At 37.5% G+C, this 23,703-nt stretch overlaps 1 protein-coding gene and 1 pseudogene across 1 annotated transcript; one reads left to right on the forward strand and one right to left on the reverse strand.

Moving 5' to 3' along the window:
- LOC107722445 (ribosome biogenesis protein BMS1 homolog) overlaps nt 1-12,922 on the forward strand; it is a 15,050-nt pseudogene extending 2,128 nt beyond the window's left edge.
- A 2,285-nt stretch (nt 12,923-15,207) lies between these two features.
- LOC107722446 (SH2 domain-containing protein 4B-like) lies at nt 15,208-23,416 on the reverse strand. Its single transcript, XM_016530803.1, has 9 exons — nt 23,254-23,416; nt 21,255-21,414; nt 20,915-21,068; nt 19,620-19,758; nt 19,298-19,522; nt 18,893-19,015; nt 16,535-16,755; nt 16,242-16,307; nt 15,208-15,249 (listed from the first exon to the last, which is right to left on the reverse strand). Exons 1-9 carry the CDS (start codon nt 23,414-23,416, stop codon nt 15,208-15,210), a joined length of 1,293 nt encoding a protein of 430 aa, XP_016386289.1.
- Nucleotides 23,417-23,703: the final 287 nt, after the last annotated feature.

Genomic DNA, 23,703 nt, shown 5'->3' on the forward strand with positions numbered 1-23,703 from the left:
GACATTCACCTTTTTCTCCTTCAACCACTGTGTGGTCAGTTTTGCTGTGTGCTTTGGGTCAATGTCATGTTGGAAGGTAAACCTTCTTCCCATTGACAACTTTCTGGCAGAGGGCAGCAGATTTTATTCAAGAATTTGATGGTATTTTGCCCCATCCATTTATACCATAGCACAAGTGCTCCAGTCCCTGCTGCAGAGAAACACCCCCATAAAAGGATATTACCACCTCCATGCTTTACTGTAGGAATGCTGTTATTTGCCCTTTGATCCAGTTTGGAGTGATGCTGTGATCCAGGGAAGGTCTGTGTTGAATCAAATACCATCCACTTCATAATAATAATAATAATAGACGTCACTGTGCTTCTAGGCATTGATAAAGCCTTTGAAATTTTTTTTTTGTATCCATCTCCTGACTAGTGCCTATACACAACTTTATCCCGGAGGCCTTTTGACAGTGCCTTTCCACCCATAGTTGATTGTTTGCTTCAGTTGCACTACCAAGGACTGAAAAGCTCCTCAAAATAACCACAGCTAATCACAGTTGAAAGTCAGATGACTTTGCGTGCCATTGAGAAGGTGATTAGCTACAACTGATTGAGTTTACAAGTCATTTTTTTTCTATACCCACTGTATATTTAGTATAGTATGTACAATAAAATGTATTCCTGTCATGGCAGAACTGAATTTTCAGCAGTATTACTCCAGTCTTCAGTGTCACATGATTCTTCAGAAATCATTCAATTCTAATATTGACACTGAAGCCTGTAGTAATGGCTGCTAAAAAGTCAGCTATTCCATCACAGGAATAAATAACCTATTAATATACATTAAAATAGAAAACTGTTTAAATTGTAATAATATTTTACAATAGTTTTTACTGTATTTTTGATCAACTAAATGCAGCTTTGGTGAGCATATGAGACTTCAGTAACTTTTGAACATTAGTGTATTTATTTTGCTGCGCTAACTATGCATTATTATATTGCTTAGAACTACTGTTCATTGCAATATAACTCCCTCTATAGGTGTGGGCGACTTCTCTGTGGCGGATGTTAGCTTCCTCCCGGACCCCTGCCCTCTACCGGAGGTGATTAAGAAGAGAGCGCTGAATGTTAAGGAACGGTTATTGTACGCCCCCATGGCCGGCGTAGGGGGATTGGTGTATGATAAGGACGCCGTCTACATCGATATGCCCAGTGGACATGCCAGCCACCAGCAGGTCAGATTTCAGTCTCAGCACGTCCCCCCCATGACAGCATTACCTACAGGAGATTTAATACCAGACGCAATAATGTCTGCAGTTTACAGGGCAGTCACAGCTTATTACACCAAGTAATAACACTTTTTACACTAAATTTTGTTCCATCAGTGAATATGACCTTGAGGTTTAAAGACGATTTGTGATCTGATGGATATTAAGTGTTTTAATGGTGTGAGAAATGTCTGTCCCAGGAGGAGGTGCGGCCCACCACTGAACTCGTTCAGTCTCTTATTGGAACACAAGCCACTTTGGATGCAAAAATGGCTGCCAGCAAAGTGTCACTGTTCACAGGAACTGCTGCGCTGACACCAGAGGAGGTGCAGGAAAATGAGTAAGTTTTGCTAAACAACTCTGATTATATTGTTGTAATGTATTCAAGGATGGCCCCATTACCTGAGCACCCAGAAATGACATCAGAGATTGATAACAAAAACACATTTGGCTTTTTTCTTACGCACTCGTTTGATGTTCTCTGTATTAATCGTCAGGAAGTAGAACCCTATGGAAAGCCGGGAATGGGATGAGAGAGCACAGAGAGAGAGGAGGAGAGCTGTTTTTGCTGATGAAGATGATGATGGTGAGCAAGAGAGCGATGAAGAGGAGGATGAGGAAGAAGAGGACGATGAGGATGAAGAGGGGGTGACAACACTAAAAAAGCACGATAAGAAAGCAGCTGAGACAGCAGCTCCTCCTGTGAAGAAACAGAAGTTTGAGGAACCCGTGGAGATGCCTGCATTTGCTGATAGTGATGATGAGCTGGAAAAGAGTGAAGGAGAGGAAACTGAAGAAGATGAAAGTGAAGAGGAGGAGGAGGGTGATGAAGAAAATGAGGAAATGGAAGAAGGGGAGCCTGCAAAAAGAAGCTCGGGTCCAGATTCTGGTCTCTGCTCAGAGGACGATGATGAGGATGAAGAAGACGATTCTGATATGGATGAAGACGGAGATGGGACTGTAAAATCAAAGATGTCCTCCAAGCATCCAGAGGAAGAAAAGATAGACACAGATGATGCCGAGATGGGTTATGAAACTGCAGGTACTTTTTCTTTGATTCACAATTTCTGAATGTTCAGCTCAGAAGTTGAAAACAGACATAATTTAGTGCCTACTTTTATTAATAATATCAATTAACACATTTAATTAATAAATAATATCAGTTATCAATTAAAACATAATTATTAATTAATATTTAAATGCAATTAGTTCAGAAACTGTAAACAGTTATATTCTCCCAAATACTCCCAATGTTATCAGATTTTATTATTTGTTTTGAAATAATGTTATTCAATTTCATTTAATTCAGTTTTGGCAATTATAAAGTAGATAATTTTTTTGTGTTTCCTATCCTTTAAATGATCCCATAAGCTGCATTTTATTCATACTAATTTTCCCCAAGCTCTCCTTAGTGCTCTTTTATTATTATAGAATTTTACTGCTCTGAAAGCCCCTTCTGAATATGTTGAATGTGTTTTTTTTGTGTGTGTGTGTGTGTTTATATTGAAGGAGCACTACGGTGGAAGGAAGATTTGGCCCAGAAAGCAACAGAGGCATATTTAAGACATCAGCTTGCAGCCCCAAACCTGCGCAAGCTAGTGTACGGCACAGGTGAGTCTCTGAACCTCTAGTTCATTCCAAAATTCAAATCTTAATTATTCACTGTCATGTCATTCCAACCTGTATGCTGTTATTTCTTTAGTGAAAACAAAACTAAAAATTTTGAAGACTCTTCAGTCAGCCCTTTTCCATTTAATGAATATTCATAGTGATGTCTGCCAAGCTGGGTTAAAAAACACTGTAAAATTAGTCCACATGACCTGTGTGCTGTATATCGAGTCTTCTGAATCTGAAGCCATATTTTATTTATTTACTACATTTTTTATTTAATACTTATTTATTATTTACACAGGGAGGGAATAGGGATGCTATATATAAGGACTGACTTATTAAATTTATTTAAGGCACATAAATCTCTGGGCTATAATCTATCTGCTATATGTATTTTTGTCAGTGGCGGGGGTTGAAGAGGAGGATTCTAATGATGAAGAAGAGTTGGGCGGTTTATTTAAAGTCAGTCGACCAGAGAAGAGTAAGAAAGTACGAGCGGATGCGATGGACTGCTCTCGCTTTCAGCCAGACAACAGCCGTGACTGGGATCAGGAGGAGGTGAGATGCAGTATAAAAACACACTTGCATATACATGTACATGTATTAGCATAATGCATATAAATATGCCATTTGTTGTCTATGTCCTTTGCATTTTCTTACGAACTGTGTGTTTTCAGATGCTAGCCTCTATCAGGGACTGTTTTGTGACTGGAAAATGGGAGGAGGATAAAGATGCTGCAACACTGCTTAAGGAAGATGGTAAGAAAACTAAATGCACCAGACGTCATCAGCAGCCGTTGTAGGTGTTACCCAGTACCGGTACTCTGGTAATTGGTCAGTATTAATAAATTAAATGTAACAATACTGGATTTCTTCAATATGTATTAATTTGTCTTAAGTGATAAACAGGACAAAATTTCAGATTTAAAAAAGATAGAAAGAATGAAAACCTCACATTTACATTTACATTTACAACTACATTTAGTACCTTCTTGATCATTTTAGTGAGCCCTGTAGAATTTTTTATATTAATGTATTGAACTTTTGAGTGTAATGAAGTGTTCAGTAGCATATTATTGTTTTTGCCCATGTTAGATTTGGTTTAAAGACAGAAAATTTCACTGGCTGGATATTGACCACTGAAATTGTGGTACATCTATATTATATAATGTATTTCCTCCCTTTTGCCTTTCTAGATGAACTCTATGGAGATTTTGAAGATTTGGAAACAGGACAGGTTCACAAAGCAAAGACTGGGAATAAAGACCAAGCTGAGGTATAAAACTAGTTTTTCTAGCATTATCATCTGATTTGCATCTGACAAAATTTTGTGGTGCTTTTTTATTTATTACTTTGTTATTTAAACACAGGGAGGGAATGATGATGAAATAAATGGTGGTGGTGATGATGATGATGATGATGATGATGATGAAGAGGAGGAGGCTCCCCAAGTGAAACTTGACGATGATGAAGTTCAAAAGAACAAACGTTTGGAGAAGAAGAGGCGGCTGAAGGAGAGGTTCGATGCACAATATGATGATGGTGACGCCACATACTTTGATGACCTGAAGGAGGAGATGCAGAAACAGGCTGAGGTCAGAGGTCAAAGTTGAGACATGATCAGCCTCCTTGTAGAGGAGAGCAAGAATATGTGTAAAGCTTTGTTTTCCCACCCCCTGTACTAACTGAAATTAGCCTAACGCATTCAATTTTAAATTAATTTATTTATTTATATATCTAATTAGATGTAAGTAATGTTACAGTCCTGTATGCATTTATTTTGATTCTGTGAAATACAAAAGAAGATATTTTGTAAAATGTCCTAGTGTTTTGTCCATACAGTGATGTTTTTTTTTTTTTTATCCCCAGTGACTTTCATTGTATGGTCAAAAACAGCTGAAATGTTTTTCAAAATATCTTCTTTTACTTGTTTCACACAAGAAAGAAAGCCACACAGGTTTGGAACGAAATGAGGGTGAATAAATAATAACAGAATTTTCATTTCATGCTGATTGTTTTTCTGTAGCTGAACAGGCAAGAGTTCGAAGATGTAGATGATGAAATTCGTGTTCAATATGAGGGCTTCAGGCCAGGCATGTACGTTCGTGTGGAGATCCCTGCTTTACCTTGTGAGTTTGTCACCAACTTTGACCCCCACTATCCCATCATCCTTGGCGGACTGGGCCCCAGTGAGGGCAATGTTGGCTACTTGCAGGTAAGTCTGAAGGGATTTATTTGACTTATTCAAATAAGTCAAATAAATCCCTTGCGGCTTCCGGCTTCGCTACCGTTCGGACGTTCTTGCTTACTGCTCTGCGCTTTGCTCCCTATTTCTGTGTATCGGACAATTGCATATTTTACAACTTCTAGTGTAGTTGATAACCTTGTGAATAAAGTGAAGGGCACCTGCTTTAATGCCAAACCAAATGCCATTACAAGGCTGGGCTGGGTAAAACATTCAGGTCCTTTCTTTATCTCCTCTGCACAGATGCGTCTAAAGAAACACCGCTGGCACAATCGTATCTTGAAAACCCGTGACCCTCTCATCCTGTCTTTGGGCTGGAGGCGCTTTCAGACCATCCCCCTCTACTACATCGAGGACCATAACGGACGTCACCGCCTACTCAAATACACACCTGAACACATGCACTGTGGTGCCACCATCTGGGGTGAGAGACAAACCGTACACACCTCTCTGGTATTTAATTTTGCATGCTCATTTTCCCTATTTTTACATTCAAATTGCATTTGCAGTCATCTAATTAAAGCTCAGTTAAAGTTAATATTTAAAACACTGATATAAATGTAATAACACTGTGTAATGTAATCTTTAGTAAATCTAAAAATGAATGTCCATTTTCATACTGTACAAAATGTTGTGATGTCTAAAATTCACTTGCATCATTTAAATAGATATTTTTTTAACTTAAATCTTAAATTTTTTATATATTTCTTTATTTTCTGTTTAATTAAACATAGTATATAATTTTGTTTATTTATGGATTACATTAATGTAATTACTGGCTTATTGGAATTTTAATAGTGGTCCATCTGTAATAATACTTCTTTTATTTTGAGGGGGCAAATCTATGCCATAAATTTATTTTCCGTTTAATTATAAGTTGTACAGAATTTTAATATTTTTCATTTATTGATTATTGGCCATGAAAATAATTATCAACTTATGGGCATTTTAATATTGGTGCATCCATAATAATAATATATATATATATATTTTTTGTCTTGGGCAACTCCATGCCATAAATTTTCAATTTAATTATAAACTGTATAGAAGTTTAATATTGTCCATATATTGATTATTGGCCATGAAAAAAATTATTGACTTAGGAGCATTTAAATATTGGTGTGTTTGTAATAATAATAGTTAATAATAAAAACTAATAACTAATAATAAAAAATAACAGTTTATAGGTCATATAGGAGCCCAAACAAAACATATAGGAGTTTCAATATTGGTGCATCCATAATGGTACTTCTTTTTTGTCTATGGCAACTTCATGCCATATTCTTTATGTAGGTCAAACATCTAAAACAACATGTGAATCATTTAGCAGCATCAAAACACAGAAATGAACAATGTGCAAATACTTGAGCAGTTCGGCACAAGCTTGCTGACTGTCAGTTTATTCGATTATTTGTGAAGTTCTACTGTGTTTCTCAGTTCTATTTCTTGTTATCTCATGCACACTCCACTCTTTCTTTTTCTACTCTTATACAGGGCCTATAACACCCCAGGGTACAGGCTTCCTGGCTGTGCAGACGGTCGGAGGTATTAAGGTAAGACACCAGCATATGATGAGAGCACAGGAGTAGCCTGGGTCACAGCTTCAGTCCGAGTCCCCAGTCTGACAACCACAGCCAGATGAAAGGCTTCTCTTTTTTTCTTGGACTCATCCTACCTTATTTCCCCTCAGGCCAGTTTCCGCATCGCAGCCACAGGAGTGGTTCTGGACCTGGACAAATCAGTTACAATTGTGAAGAAGCTCAAACTGATTGGATACCCTTATAAAATCTTTAAGAACACCTGCTTTATCCAGGTAGGGAGTCCTGCAAAATCAGGAGTGTAACAGCACAGCACACCAGGGAACTATAGAAATATACACTTCGTGCTCTTTCTGAATAATTGGACCCTCTCATCTTTGGTTATAAATTTCTTCTTTTTTTTTACCAAGGGTATGTTTAACACTGTCTTGGAGGTTGCAAAGTTTGAGGGTGCGTCCATCCGCACAGTCAGTGGCATTAAAGGGCAGATAAAGAAAGCCTTGCGGACCCCGCTGGGCGCCTTCAGAGCCACGTTTGAGGACCGACTACTGATGAGTGGTGAGTCAGACTTGTTTTTCTATTTATAAATATTTTTGTTGCTGCAGTTTTTACCACAGTATTTATTTATTAGAATTTTATATAATGAACTGTGCTAAGGGAGTTCAGTGTGCTTTATTTATCAGAAAAATCTGCAAATGTAATGACTCCCAAGAATCTCTGTTGTACATAAACAACCACCTTGTTAAAATGGAGGGGTATTATTGCTGATTATGCTCCTCTCTGGAGAGACAGGCATGTGGAAAATCTTGCAGTGAGGCAGTTTGCGTATTTGAGGCTTATTAGGTCTACTGCATCTTTTATTAGATGATGATTGTTTATATTAGGGCTGCGAAATTAATCGGAATCATGTTATTGGCTTGTGCAGTTATTAAACCGCAAAAGGCTGCGATTTAATCAAAATATGAGTATGCATTAACTATGTGTTTCAAAGTGAAGGTGCATCACTCTGCTTTCTGTATTATGCTACAAATAGCTTTATCCAAGCACAAGCAAAACACTCACGTTTTGCATAATTTCAAACATTTTGGCAACTACAAATTTATTATACAAATCCAATTTCACTGCATTTGTAATGAAACAGAAATGTTTTTCTTCAGTTTCCTACTAAGGATATATAGTTTTTATGTTTACTACTACTACTACTACTACTACTACTAATACTCATTAAAAGTCATAAGAACAACAGTTTATTATAATAACAACAGTTTATTATTATTATTATTTTTTATTATCAATAGTAACAATACTAATTTAGCATTATACTAAAATAATATAATATACCTTTCTGTACACAGTAGCGGTTTTTGGCACGGGCGAACCGGGCAGCCGCCCGGGGCGGCATTTTTTCATGATACATGGGGGGCGGCACGAGCAGTTAAAAAAAATAATAATAATCCTCTGCGCCGCCGCCGCGAAGCGGTTTTCTATTATCTGTCAATGTAGAACCGCCACTGTCTGTACACACTCGTTCAAAAGTTTGTAGGATTTTTTAAAATGTTTTTGATCACCAAGGCTGCATTTATTTGATAAAAAATACAGTAAAATTATAATATTGTGTAATATCACAATAATCTTGTGAAATATAATAAAATTTTAATATAACTGTTTTATATTTTGTTATATTTTAATTTATTCCTTTGATGGCAAAACTGAATTTTCAGCATTCATGACTCCAGTTAAACAGTTGTGCTGCTTAATATTATTGTGGAAACCTTGATACATATTTTTCAGGAATATTTGATTAAATAGAAAGTTCAAAAGAACAGCATTTATTCTAAATATAAATCTTTTGTCACATTATGAAAGTATTTAATGTCACTTTTGATCAAATTAATGCATCCTTGCTCAATAAGGTTATCCAGGTAGGGAGAAAAAAAAAAAGGGAAATGAGGAAGAAGTGGACCAGAAATCCTGTTTGGAGTTTAGGAAACTTCATACTGTTTTTGGTTCTTTTAACTAATTGCACCAGCAATTTAAGATGTTAAATCCTTATCACATTTGCAATTCAAATCACAAACACAATATTTTTTAAACTCAAAAGTTTTTTTTTTTTTTTGCCAAATATTGCAGCCCTAAATTTTAAATGAATGTGTCTCTGTAGATATTGTGTTCCTGCGTTCCTGGTATCCGGCCTCGGTTCCTCAGCTGTATAATCCAGTGACATCTCTACTGATGCCGGTTGGACAGAAGGACACATGGGCAGGTATGAGGACCCTTGGACAGCTTAAACACGACCTGGGTATCCGCAACAAACCGAACCAGGACTCACTGTACAAGGTAAGCCCTCTTACAGAAAAGTTGAGTCACCAGTTACTTATTGTTCACTGTTGTCCTTTTCATCGTCCACTCTGTCTTTGAATCCCTACAGCCGGTTGTGAGGCAAGTTCGACACTTCAACCCCCTCCACATCCCCAAAGAGCTGCAAAAGGCCCTCCCCTTCAAGAACAAACCCAAACAGATGCAGGCCAAAGGCAAAACCCCACGGGACCTGCAGAGACCGGCTGTCGTACGAGAGCCCCATGAGAAAAAGGTGAGTCCATCTCTGTTTTACATATGTCGTGCCTTTGTAACTCCAGTGAGCTTTTTTACTGTCATTACACAAAGACGGTTTTAATATCCACTATTAGTCTAAAGTTAATCCACCAAGGAAGCCTCCAGAGTGCAAAATATATTTCTTTAATCCGTTTCCCTGGCAAATACCAAGACTGCTTGCTGGACAGTTTCTTTACCAATCCCCTTTGAAATCCTCTTGTCTGAAAGATGACACAGGGGCTACATTTTTAATCAATTTCTTCTCCCACACTTTGTTCCAAGATGTGCTAGGCATTGACATGAGAAAGTAATAAAGAGTTTTTAATCATAATCGTCATTTAATCAGCAAGACTTTTTTTAATCATTCCTTTAGAGGTTGGGTGTATTCATTCTTACAACTAAAAGGTTTTATTCAGTTACAAAACAGTAATTACTTGGACAAGTTGCTCAAAGGATCGCAAGGTTAAGAGCCCATAACTCTCCCATTCTTTGGTCATTCTCACACTCTATTGGATCTTCTGTCTTTTTGTGAGGATCCTGGTCTATTAACCAGCAAAGAAATAGTTCATCCAAAAATAATAAAACAAAATAAAACAAAAACAAGTTTTTCATACAATGTTATGACATCAAGAAAGCTTTTTATGTAGAAAAAAATGTAGAAGAGAAAAATATCAAGACAAAGAAGTATTTATGTATATAGTATCATTGTATAAAAATGTAAATTTTATATAACTGTGTGCGTGTATATATATATATATATGAGCAAAAGTGGCTGTGAAAATAAATCTGCATCGTTTATCCTTTTGATCTTCTAAAATTCTAATCTATCATTGAAGTAAAACAATGGAAAGTGTGGGGAAAATCTCATTATGACATTGTTTTCTCCCATAATGCCTGATGAGTTTGGAGAACACCTGGCGAGAGATCAGAGACCATTCCTTCATACAGAATCTCTCCAGATCCTTCAGATTTCCTCATCCATGCTGGTGCTTCTTCTCTTCAGTTTACTCCACTTATTTTCTATTGAGTTCAGGTCAGGAAACTGGGATGGCCATAGCAGAAGCTTCATTTTGTGTTTAGTGACACATTTTGATGTTTGTTTTGGATCATGGTCCTGATGGAAGATCCAACCACGGCCCATTATAAGATTTCTAACAGAGGCAGTCAGGTTTAGATTTTTTTTTTATCTGTTGGTATTTGATAGAATCCATGATGCCATGTATCTTAACAAGATATCCAGGACCTCGGGCAGAAAAATAAGCCCATAACATTAAATATCCAGCTGTATATTTAACCGTGGGCATGGGGTTCTTTTTATCCCTGTTTGCACCGGTTTGCTGCCAAAATCTATTTTTTTAGTTTCATCTGACCATAGAAGCCAGTTCAGTTTTAAGTTCCAGTTGTGTCTGACAACTGAATATGCTGGAGTTTTTTTATGGATGAGTGAAGAGGATTTTTCTTGAAACCCTCTCAAACAACATGTGGTTAGGGCTGTCGCAGTGAAAGAATTTCCCTTGCGGTAATTTTGAGTGGCTCAATAGATTTCTATCTCAGAGATTTCGCTTTCCTTGGACATGACAATATATTTTCACAAATATATGTGACTCGGCCTGAAGGACAGACGCAAGTAATCACACTCGCATTCGCTGTCTGTTTAGGCTTGTTAAGTGGAAATCTATGGAGCATGGTACACATTGTTATCATTACTAACTTATGTAATATTCAGTACACATGCACGAAGTGTAAAGCGAGAAGGGCATAACCTCACGAAAAAAGAAAACGCAAAAATTGCGGTTGTTGCATTACTCTGAGGTTTGCTCGTCAATAGCACGGTATTGCTATATTACGTTATCGTGACAACCCTACATGTGGTGATGTAGGGGCTGTTTTTTTTTTTTTTTTTTAGGCTTTCTGACCCCAAGACTCAACTAATCTCTGCAATTCCCCAGCTGTGATCCTTGTAGAGTCTTTGGCCTCTCAAATGCTCCTCCTCACCGTGCATTAGGACGATATAGACACACGTCCTCTTCCAGGCAGATTTGTAACATCTTTAGTTGCTTGGAACTTCTTAATTATTGCCCTGATGGTGGAAATGGGGATGTTCACTGCTTTAGCTTTTTTTTTTCAGCCACTTTCTGTTTTGTGAAGCTCAACAATTTTGTTCTGCACATCAGAACTATATGTGACCCTGGACCACAAAACCAGTCATAAGGGTCAATTTCTCGAAATTGAGATTTATACATCATCTGAAAGCTGAATAAATAAGCTTTCCATTGATGTATGGTTTGTTAGGATAGAATAGAATATTGTTAGGATATTTTGCCGAGATACAACTATTTGTAAATCTGGAATCTGAGGGTGCAAAAAAATCTAAATACTGAGAAAATCGCCTTTAAAGTTGTCCAAATGAAGTTCTTAGCAATGCATATTACTAATCAAAAATTAAGTTTTGATATATTTACGGTAGGAAATTTACAAAATATCTTAATGGAAATGCCTAATGATTTTTGGCATAAAAGAAAAATCGATAATTTTGACCCATACAATGTTTTTTTGGCTATTGCTAAAAATATACCCCAGCGACTTAAGACTTTGTGGTTTTGTGGTCCAGGGTCACATATTCTTTGGGTTTACTCCTTATGATGGATGATTAGGGGAATTTGGGCTTTGAGCTCATATTTATAATCCTGTGGAACAGGAAGTCATAGCTGAACAATTTCATGTTCCTAGTCACCCTGGTGTGCTAAAAATGTAAATATGAATGGGAATATACTTCAGAGATATTTTACTCATAAGAATTTCTAGGGGTGCCAATAATTGTGGCCAACATGCTTTGAACAAAAGCATGTATTTCATAATGTGAGTTTCCCCCCACTTTCAGTTGTTTTACTTCAATGAAATGTTAGAATTTTGTGAATTCTTTGAATGAAAGATCAAAAAGATAAACAATGCATTATTATGCAGTTCAAGTCTACTGTAATAATGCAAGTCTGTGGTTAAAAAAAGTAAAACATTGATAGAAAAAAAGGAAAAACTTGGTTTTATATTTTGCTTTCTAATTCAGTGAAGATCATATATTAAGTGATTTATTTTTAAGTTTCTAGGTGCTTTTGGAGGCCACCCAGGGCTCATGTCTCGGCTAATAAATATGACCTCTCAACCTTTTCCACCAGGTGGCGGCATTGCTTGATGCTCTGAGCTCAGTCTACGCATACAAGAATAAGAAGGCGAGAGCAGAACAGCATGCCAAGCACAAAGAATTCCTGCAGCAGAAAGAGAAACAGGACGCAGAAAGGCAGAAGAGGCTGAAAGAAGAGAGAAAGAAGACCTACCGTGCAATGGGACAGAAAGAGAAGAAGAAACTCAAGTCCAGCCTGAAGGGAGCATCCAAGAACAATTGAGTCTACCTCACACCTGATTCTGTTCATCTGTAACTCCAGGCCAATCGGATCAGTGTCTGTTAGGCTCTTAGTTGGACTGTTTGAAATGCGCCATAATTCGATTCCCACACCGGCTGCTGTTTCTGAGCTGGCTCAAGAGTCGAGATGATGACACTGCAGCAGACCCTGAAGTTTTTTTTTGTTTTTTTGTTTTTTTTACCCTGGTTTTGCTGACGTCTTTAGAATATACAATCTCCTTAGAAACAAGAACAATAAAACTGCCTGGTTAATGTTTAGTGAATCTAAAATGATTTTCTATTAAACAAAACATATATGCTAATGCTTTACAATAAGGTTCAATTTGTTAATATTAATGTATTAAATATAATGAACTAACAGTGAGTATTTTTACAACACTGATTAATCTAGAAGATTAATTCATAAATATCAAACTTGTTCATTAATTCATGTTTATTTATAATACATTAAGAAATGTATTTTAAAACTTGTTAAAATATATTAGTACATATATGTATAAATTAACCTACATTAATAAATGCTTTAAAATGATTGTTCATTGTTAATTTTACTATTGCATTCACTAATGTTAATAAATTGAACCTTTTTGTAAACTCCAACCAAAAAAATCCATAATGCATCAAAAAAAGTATATATAGCCATTTCTTACTGATGTTTCCTGCAGTCACGTTAAACTGCTTATACTTATTTTATGTTTGTTTTAATAAAAATTGATGTGTGACTGGAAAAATGGGAAGGAAATGACATTTGTTGTCAAGATTAAAGGGTGGGATACTTGTCAGCATTCAGTGGTAATGCATGTAATGAATTTTTGAGCAGGGGCTGGAGGTGCCCACTAGCGTTCTCTGTTATAGCCTACTCATTGGCACTTCAATTTTGTCCTGGGCCCTGTTATTTTAAGCAACAGCCCTGTTTTTTAGGGCTTATTACCGAGTTGGAGTGAATTTTTGAGTGGTTGTGAGCTATTGAGTCAGACATAATCCGGTGCCTACTGCTGAGCACTTTCCAGAATATACGTTGTTGTTTTTCCTCACAAAGCAAAATGGCAGGTTGATGAAAAACCTAAGAATAGCAACTGAACTGCAATATGTCAGCATCCGGGATTGTATGGACAGATGTTTAATAGTGTGGGGAGTGTCTCCATATGTGTGATAGCGATTTATTGATGGTGGCGATTAAGCATGTGAGGTGTTTCAGTGTCTTTAGAGGAAGTAAACATCACTGAGAGTGTCCTGCACAGCCAAGAGTCTCATGGGGACTACATGATACATGTCTGTCGTGCACCAGTCTCCAAACAGTAGCAATTAACAGCACCGTTTTGTTCTTCAAATGTCTTATGCTTGAATCAGCTGGCGGGTAGTCACGCAAACCAGCCAGACCTTTGACATATTGACTATTCTGTTTAGGACGGGTTATCTAAAATAGATTATATTGTAATAATAGACTGTCATGGGAGAATTAATTGAAATTTGTCTCTGTGAACAACTGCACCGAAAACACTGGGAAAAATAGTGGAAAATATGTCTTAAAAAAAGAACTACATAGAAAACAAGAACTAATGAAAATGACAAAAGCACATACTATTTATAAAAAAAAGTAAACTAAAACTAAAAATATTAATAAATATACTATAATAGTATATTATACAGTATAAATATTACTAAAAATAACACTGCACTCTGGTAAATTCAGTCATTGGTTCCTCTTTGTGCAAACCTTGTAAACATCACTTTGTATTCAGACACCCTGGTCCATTTCCGTAAACTAAAAGGTAGCTTTGTGTTATTAGGGGTTATTGGTGGTGGTTGTTCCATTGTTTCTGGCTGGGATTGTATGGTAACCCATACTGTTGAAGTAAAGCTGATTGTAGTGGATCTGAAAACACTGCATGCCCACTGCATGGGTTTGTTCACTGCAACTCTAACAGTTTTAAGTCTAAGTATCTTTTTATTGCTTTTCTTTTGTTGAGTCTAGATATACTAATTTTTCCCAAGGTTGCCCATTTTGTCTCACCACCATTTTACATTTTATTGCAAACTGCTGTCTTTTAAGTGTAACTAATCAAAGTCAAGCTTCATTGAAAACATGTTGTAAGGGTGGTATGGCAGAAAAAAAAAAACAAATAGATGTTTTTCCCAACCTGTAGTAGCAATAGCTACATTTTGTCCTTTCCTTAGCAAGTTAACTTATGGCAGAAGGTTGTTTGTTCCAACCCTCATGAACTATCTCAGTTTTGTGCTGTGAAGATCAGTTTAAGGTCAGTTTAATGCATGTCGGCGTCATGTTACATTGGCTGGCATTTGACAGGAACCCTTTGTGTCCAGGCTAATGGCTTTGTTACTTTTTTATGACTGTCTTCGGTTGCCTGGTATATCAATAAGTATCTAATTTTCCATTCCCCAACAGTCTTATCAATCGCTGATGGCCATCGGAAAAACACCTGCTTGACTGGAAATATATGGGTAAACTGAAACGGCCTTTTCCATGATTTTTTTCATCACAGTTTCTCTGTCTGTCACCCTGCACCTCTACTCCACTCTACACTGTTTGTCAGGTCTTTGTCAGTGCTGCTAGCTGAAAGAGCTCCTTCCTCTTGAACAATGTGCAGATTAGCAAGGTCAGCCATGCACTTCACAGAAACCCGATCCCCCTTTACGCCTCTGTGTGAGTGTGCAGGAAGTCACAGAGGTAACTTGGTGCTCAGGGACATGGGACATGCGGAATCATAGAGGGACACTTGTGTAGGCTGGAAAATTACGGGGGTGAGGTGGTCACACTACATTTGAATATGCACAGACATTTCATTTTTAGTTGCAACTTGCATACCAATGTATCCATTTGATTAACTTATATTTTTGCCCGACAGAAGACCTGCCTACCTGAAAAAAAAAAACTTGCTTTTTTGTTTTTTTAGGTCTTTTTTGAAAAGCTGAACTTGAATAGTTCAGCTTTTCACTTCACAAAGCATTAATTTATGGACTGGAGTCGTGTGGATTATTGTGATGTTTTTATCAGCTGTTTGGACTCTCATTCTGACATTCTGATGCGGCTGGTCCGAGATAAGCTACTTTAGCTTATACCTGCTAGCATGTTCCCAAACACTACCAGCTTAAGCTTGATTTTCCAGCAGGAACAAATAAGTGCAAAGGTGCAAGATTTTTTAGTGTTGGTATATTTTAAAGGAACACTCCACTATTTTTGAAAATAGGCTCATTTTCCAACTCCCCTAGAGTTAAACAGTTGAGTGTTACCATTTTCGAATCCATTCAGCCGATCTCCGGGTCTGGCGTAGCACTTTTAGCTGTAGCTTAGCATAGATCATTGAATCTGATTAGACCAGCGCCTGAAAATAATCTAACTTCTGTCAACATGACCAACGTGACCACCAGCTTGCATAGGGAGCGTGCTGCGTAATATCACTGCGCCTGCTGCACCCATGGTACGGCAGCAAGGTTCCTTGATTATTACGCCAGAATGAGAGTATAGTTCCTAGCTATATCGGCCTAGAAAATCGAAACTTTTCATTTTCCGTCGGTCTTAGTACACGATGTAACTACAGAAGAGTCAAGTTTTAAATAGGAAACTGTGGAGCTTCTCTGCCTGCAGGGGTCCTGGAGTAGTTCTCCTCCAGACGTGGTGATCACTTCCTCCTGCAGGAAAAGCAGACCATCAGCCAACAAAACCAACATCAGTCCTGGGACAACCGAGCATTAGCAACACTCTCAATTCTCTGCATCAAACACACAGATGGAAGGACAGGTGTGCTCGCCACATCTATGTTCCTCATACCCCATGGGGTCTGCAGGCACCCCGTGAGCATGTTTGTCAGTCACCCTACCACAATAGTACTACCTGGTAAACAGAAGTTCCCGCTTACCTTATGGAAGTCAATGAGATCAGCTAAGGTGGTGTGACGGTTCTGGTCTACACCTAGGAAGCTGTAATAATCACCCGATGCGTCGATGAGGAAGTGCTTAAAGCCTGAGGTGGTGCGGTAGGACAGCGTGTAGCCCCAGATCCGTTCACTCACTCTGACCAAGAAACAGCCATCTGCCGCATTCGCTAGCAAAGCCTCTGACTCCTGCCGTGATATGATTCCTGCAGAGGCAGGAGACGAGTGAGAGTGAGAAAGACAGATGGATAGCCGGAGACGGGACGAGGCAGAGTGACAGACAAGAAGATGCAGATATGGAGAGAGATTGAGTGAGAATACAGGTGTTGTGCTCTGATTTTAGAGTGACGCTGGCAGCGCTCTCGTGTTTCCTGGTCGAATAGCGTCACTCAAATGGTCGTTAATCTTATCATTGTCCAATCAGAGGCCACACACTGGGGCTCCAATAATCCTGGCACAAGTGGTGAATTATTGAGTTTTTCTGTCTGCTTCTTTTTTCATCTCTCTGTCTCTTTCATTATTATTTTTTTTCCATTTAATCAATGTCTTTCCTTCATTGCAACCACTAAACTACTGCTCGTTTTCACTAAACTGTGACTTCTGAGGCCATTTCTAAAAAAATACATCGGAGGCTGTTGTGACTCCTGTCAACATTGCCCCAATGCACTGAACTCTTTGGAGTGCAGTGTCAGCTGTGCCCTAGCGCAAGTGTCGTGCCGAAAATTGATCGTCTGCCGAAAACTGATTGGCGCCTGTAATCACTTTTTGGCAAGTGTAAAACTGCATTTTATGGGTTTTATTGGCCAGTTAAAGGTATTTCAACAGGTAAAAAGGAATGCATGAGCTATAATCTGTCAAATAGAACCCTCGAATGCAATCAAGTCATTTAGCTTATGCAGTCCTTTTTACCTGTTGAAATAGGCCTACCCATAAAACGCAGTTGCCGATAAGTGATTACAAACTCTACTTATTGAGTGAACTTTTCTTTCTGCCTCAAATCACTTTTTGGCAAGTGTAAAACTGCATTTTATGGGTTTTATTGGCCAAACAGGTCAAAAGTACTGAATGAGCTATAATCTATCAAATATAACAGCCATGAATGAAATCAAGTCATTTTGAGTCAGAAAGAACAGTTCACTCAATAAGTAGAGTGTAATCACTTTTTGGCAAGTGTAAAACTGCGTTTTATGGGTATTTCAACAGGTAAAAAGGACTGCAAGCTAAATGACTTGATTGCATTCGAGGATTATATTTGATAGCTCATGCAGTCCTTTTTACCTGTTGAAATACCTTTAAATGGCCAATAAAACCCATAAAATGCAGTTTTACACTTGCCAAAAAGTGATTACAGGCGCCAATCAGTTTTCGGCAGATGGTCAATTTTCTGCACGACACTGGTCAAGCGTTGTAATGTGTTACTTGAAGTTCAAACAACTTCAACTGACCCCGTTTGCCACTGGCCTTTTGAAGCGCAGTCAATGGTTAACAGACAGTTTTCATGATGTGTCTTTGCAATCTTTGCGATCTTTTGCAGTCTTTTTCAACCTTTTTCTTGCTTTCCAACTATACTTGTAATTTTTCATACACGATTTTGCCTCTTTCATCTATCTATCCACTGCCATTCAAAAGCTTGGGGTCGGTAAGATTATATATATATATATATACTGTATATATATTTTTAGAAGTCTCTAATGCTTACCAAGGCTGCATTTATTTGACGAAAAATACAGTAAAACTGTAATATTGTGGAATATTATTAAAAACTAAAAAAAAAACTTTTTTATTTTGATATATTTTAATATGTAATTAATTTTAACGTGTTACATGATCCTTCAGAAATCATTCTAATATGCTGATTTGGTGCTCAAGAAACATTATCAGTGGTGAAAACAGTTGTGCTGCTTAATATTTTTTTTGGAAATCATGACATTTTTCAGGATTCTTTAATGAACTAAGAGTTAAGAAATGTCTTTCACATTTTTAATCAATTTAATGTGTCCTTGTGGAATAAAATAATTAATTTCTTTAAAAAAAATCGTACTGACTCCAAACTTATATATATTATAATTGTTTTCATACTTTTTTGCTGTTATGCAATGTTTATTTGCTAATTATTTTTCTGAAATTATGTGTCGCATCATTTTACTCAGCAGAATGTCAACCCCCACGTGATGTGTCTTTTGCTTTCATAGTTTGTGTTCGTTTTAATGTTAGTTCACAATCTCATGAAATCACCCTTCCATGACACTATCTACTTCTTATGTGGAGGTCAAAGCATGATGCTCATAATAAGCCCTGGTGTGAGCTGTGAAAGGGCCTTAGGAACGTTCTAGCTGTCTTTACCGTGGAACCAGGGTGCGATGGTGTTGCTACTTCGCTCATATCCCGCTCGTCTTGGTCTCTGCTCGTCTTTAAACCAGCGGATAATGGACTCACGAGAGTTCGGTCTGGGTGGACGAATCCAAACTGGGCTGAAAGGCAATGGAAGACAGTATTGTGATAGTTAACATGCAAATCTATCATTATTTGTTTCACTTTATTCTGCCATTGCTTACCAGAGTATGTCATTTACTCTAATATTAACTACTCTAATATCACACTCGCAAAAAAATAAATGGGTTATGGTCGAGATCATTTATTATTGATTTGATTATTGATTTTACCATTCTGTGAGTGACTGTGTGACTGGACTGTTGTAATGTCGGTGTTGTCTGCGCCTGTAATGGCCTGAGGTAAGTTGGCCAGAGCTAGCTGCAGGTGAATGGGTGGCCTCAGTTGGAGGGGTCGGATGTTCAGTGACCGCGCCATGCCGTCGGTTGTGACCCGATCCGTTCAGGTGTGTCTTATGGAACAGGCCGCTGAGTCCAGCCACCAGGCCCTTCTCGATGCCCCGCAGAGACTGGCGCTTATATTCATTTCTAGCCCGTCGTGCCTTGCACTTCATCTCCTCATCCGCCGCCTTGGAGCGTCGCACTGTGGGAAGCGGAGAGGAATTTGAATAGAAATAAGCTACTTTGTTTTAGAGCAGCCAAACTACCCATTTTCTTTCCCATTCTGTTTGTTCTCTCACATTGTTCCTGCCATTCTTTGTCATCTCTCTCGTTCCTCTTTTCCTCCTGCTTCAGAGAGATGTACAGCTCCTTTGCTCTCCTCTCCTCTGTTTGGCGGATTTCTTCCTCGCCTCGCTGTCTCTCTTCCTCCTCACATTGCTGTGAATAAAGGAGAAAGAATCAGTCCTTGCTAACACAAAGGCACAGAAGTTTCAGCCCAGCTTGCTTTAGTTTTTTTTTTCATTTTCTGTGTCATTAAGCTGCGAATATAAATTATTAATTTGGTGGACAATGTCATTAACCCAAACATTAGTGCTTTCAACTCTATTATAGATCAGGCATTCCAATGTTGGCCTTGGGTCTCAGAGATCACTATCTACATTCTGAGAGGTTGCCAACTTTTAAATAATTCATTCTCAGAACATGGAACACATAGTAATTAAGCTTAATTAACCTCAATCTCTATTATGAGACCATGATTAAAGACCTGGTTGAAGAATAAATGCAAGGACCCTTAACTATTGGATCTTTTGAGCCGCTGAGATCACAATTGTTATGCTATTTTTTAGGGGGTTATACATTTATTATAAAGGGTGCTTTAAAAGTAGTTACAATTAGTAGCAGTCACCCATGAAAAAAATTAATGAGTGATTCTTAGTATGTGTACATGTTAATCTAATGAGACCAACCAGTGTTATTTTAGTAGATTTGAGATATTGTTATCCTTTTTATTAATTAGCAAATTAGTTTTTATTTTTATTTATCTGTTTTAATTTTAGATAAAGTTTTAGTAATTATGTTGTGTGTTTTTGTAATTTTTATTATAATTTTTTAATTTGTTTATATAGTTTTTTAAAATAAATTTTTATTTTAGTTTAGGTTTTAGATATTTTAGTACATCAAGTTAAACTAAACAAAAATAAGAATTGTTGTTTGGCAACTAGCTGAAATAAAATGAGTTCAAGTACTTTTATATTTTATTTTATTTTACTATATTTTATTTCAGTTTTATTTCAAGTACAAATTTGCTTTATGGTTTTAGTTGTAGTGTATGTACTCTCATTTTTTGTTGTTTTACTGCACCGGCCAGTTAGGAATGGATGAGTGGATTCAGCCTCAAGCAAAGGTATTTAGAATAATCAAAATTATGAGGACAAGTACTTCAAAATCCACTTGGCTTTAATATCTGAGGGGACACGAGGCATGACGCTGTATTTGATGTTTTGTTTAGAACTGTGTCACCATTTCAAAAGATGCATAAAATATTCTGTGTTTTTGTCATATACTCAAAGGAACATACTCCAGCCAGTCCCACCTTCAGTTCCTCTCTAATGCGATCTTCCTCTTCTTCATGCCTGGCTGCCTTTCTGTCATCTGTCTCCTCCTTCCATTTTTCTGCCATGAACCGAGCCTTTTCCTTCGCAATGGCATCTCGAAACTTCTTTTCAATCTCTGCCTCCTTCACACGCCTCGGGAAATTCAGCAGGGGTTGAGTGATGCACTTTCTATCTCCCTATACTTCTATCATCATTACCCTGACACCCCCCTCCCCCCCCAACCCTCTCAATTTTTAGCTGAATCACATCTGTAAATCTTCACCCACCCCTAGTGTCCCACTGCTCCCATCCCTTGACCCTGTCCCATGGTTCTCTCACCGGAGTTCCTGTGCCTCTTGCTGGGCCTGCTTCCTGGCTCTCTCCTCCATCAGTTCTTCCACAATGTCTTCAAAGGGCTTGTCCCCCAGGGCCTCCCCCATTACCCATACCCACACCTCTCCATGTGAGCCCAGAAGCCACTGAATGCCTCTGCGGTCGCCTGGGAAGAGACAGCAAATATGAAAAAACATATTTCTTCCACTTTCCAGACCCATCAGACCGTATTCAGATAAGATAAAGACAAAATAACACAGACGGCATGACAAAGCTGGAAGAGTTTATCCTACTGGGATCCTGTGTACACTGTGGTAACATGACAACTGAACAAGATAATGTAAGAACTTTTGAAAACAAGGGTACATTACCTGTCAGCACACACAATCAGTGACGCAATTTGATGCAGGAAGATTGCGCTTGCAATATGATGTAAACCTAATCTTGCTCATTTGCACCACTGCCTTAAAGTTGAAGTGTGATGTTTTATAGATATACTTTCTGAAATACTTTCTCCTATCCCCCTTATTATGCAGAGACAACTATACACCATTCGTAGACTGAATTACCCAAAAAGTGTTACCACTGTGGCGCTTTCAGCACAATGCTCTCTTTCAGCATATGAGCCAGCCCTATGCAGCAACATTGGTTCCGTGGAGTTTGAGGTGGAACTGCTTGTCAAAACAAGGGAAGATGGGTAAGTTTTCAAACCTGTTTTAAAACAATCATTATTTCTGCACTTTTCATTTGGTGATGCCAATGGAACAAAATTACACACTTTAACCTCACAACACAATCTATGAAGAAATTGTTTTCTATTTCATAGAAAAAAATATTTCTTAATGACTTAACTACTTTAAAGGGCAAAATAAAATGAACCTTTAAAATATTTACTATAAATATTTACAATATTTCTCATGATGATCAAAATAAATTAATACTTTTGGATAAAAGGATGCATTAAACTGGTATAAAGTGACAGAAACAAAATATTTATGTTTCAAATAAATGCTGTTCTTTTGAACTTATATTCATCAAAGAATACTGAAAAAATGTATCACAGTCCCCCCAAAAATATTAAACAGCACAAATGTTTTTAGAATTGCTAATAATACGAAATACTTCTTGAGCACCAAATCAGCACATTAAAATGATTTCTGAAGGATCATGTGACACTGAAGAGTAATGGCTGATGAAAATTCAGCTTTGCCATCACAAGATAAATTACATTTTATAAAATATTAAAATAATAAACAGTATTATTATTTTTAGTAGTAGTAATATTTTGTAATAAACTGTATTTTTGATCAAATAAATGCAGCCTTGGTGGACTGACCCCAAACTTTTGAATGGTAGTGTATATGTGCAAAGAATTACAGTAACAGACATAATATTATAAGACAAAATGTATGTGTAATCATGCATTGCGTAATAAATTCAAAGTTTGGTTTAAAAAGTGTGCTTGAGTTATCTTTCTTAAATAAATGCCACTTGGTTTGCTAATTTGTTATTTAATGCAAAGACAATGTGACACTGAAGAGTAATGGCTGATGAAAATTCAGCTTTGCCATCACAAGATAAATTACATTTTATAAAATATTAAAATAATAAACAGTATTATTATTTTTAGTAGTAGTAATATTTTGTAATAAACTGTATTTTTGATCAAATAAATGCAGCCTTGGTGGACTGACCCCAAACTTTTGAATGGTAGTGTATATGTGCAAAGAATTACAGTAACAGACATAATATTATAAGACAAAATGTATGTGTAATCATGCATTGCGTAATAAATTCAAAGTTTGGTTTAAAAAGTGTGCTTGAGTTATCTTTCTTAAATAAATGCCACTTGGTTTGCTAATTTGTTATTTAATGCAAAGACATTCATACATTTTTATAAGTGGCTTAAATGTCAAAATACTTCTTGTAACCACTTTATTAAAAACACTCATGTTTCATTTGTATAACTCATCAAATAAAGGTACAAAATGAACCCTGGACTCACTCTTTTTTTTCAAAGCATGGCTGGGGTCTCTTCTCTCCCTCTCGTTCCAGCGCCGCACCTGCTCCTCCCGAATCTTATAGAAGAGGATCTGTTTCTGCTCTTCGTTGAGTTCAGACAACAGCTCAGGATCTGTATACATGTCCTGAAGAATCTGCTGCATCATCCTGACAGCCTGCCAGGTATATGTCTCTCTCGACTCCTTTGACCTTTGTCTGTAGTCACCGCGGACTGCAAGCCCAAGTGTGTCTGTCTCTCAGGATCAATCTTCACTGGCTGAGAAAGGCCCAAGGTGTGTCCAGTATAATGCACAACTGATTTGAAGCTCTTTTAGAGGGTGTCATAACAACTGTGAGCCCTCTCCTTCCTTTCACCCTCTATTTTATATACCTCTCTGTTCAACAAGTGTTGATCACAACTGCATCCCTTCCTTTAATCTTGACCCAAGTAGGG

This window comes from Sinocyclocheilus rhinocerous, unplaced genomic scaffold (genome assembly GCF_001515625.1).
Source record: "Sinocyclocheilus rhinocerous isolate Xijiao unplaced genomic scaffold, SAMN03320098_v1.1 scaffold1175, whole genome shotgun sequence".
Lineage (NCBI taxonomy): Eukaryota > Metazoa > Chordata > Actinopteri > Cypriniformes > Cyprinidae > Sinocyclocheilus > Sinocyclocheilus rhinocerous.

Excerpts from the sequence above, each read along its gene's own strand:
- LOC107722446 (XM_016530803.1), bottom strand. The coding sequence starts at position 23,416 with ATGATGCAGCAGATTCTTCAGGACATGTATACAGATCCTGAGCTGTTG. Across the intron at positions 21,415-23,253 it reads CCATGCTTTGAAAAAAAAGA|GCGACCGCAGAGGCATTCAG; the intron begins GTGAGTCCAGGG and ends GTCTCTTCCCAG. Across the intron at positions 19,016-19,297 it reads CACCCATTCACCTGCAGCTA|TTTGGATTCGTCCACCCAGA; the intron begins GCTCTGGCCAAC and ends CTTTCAGCCCAG.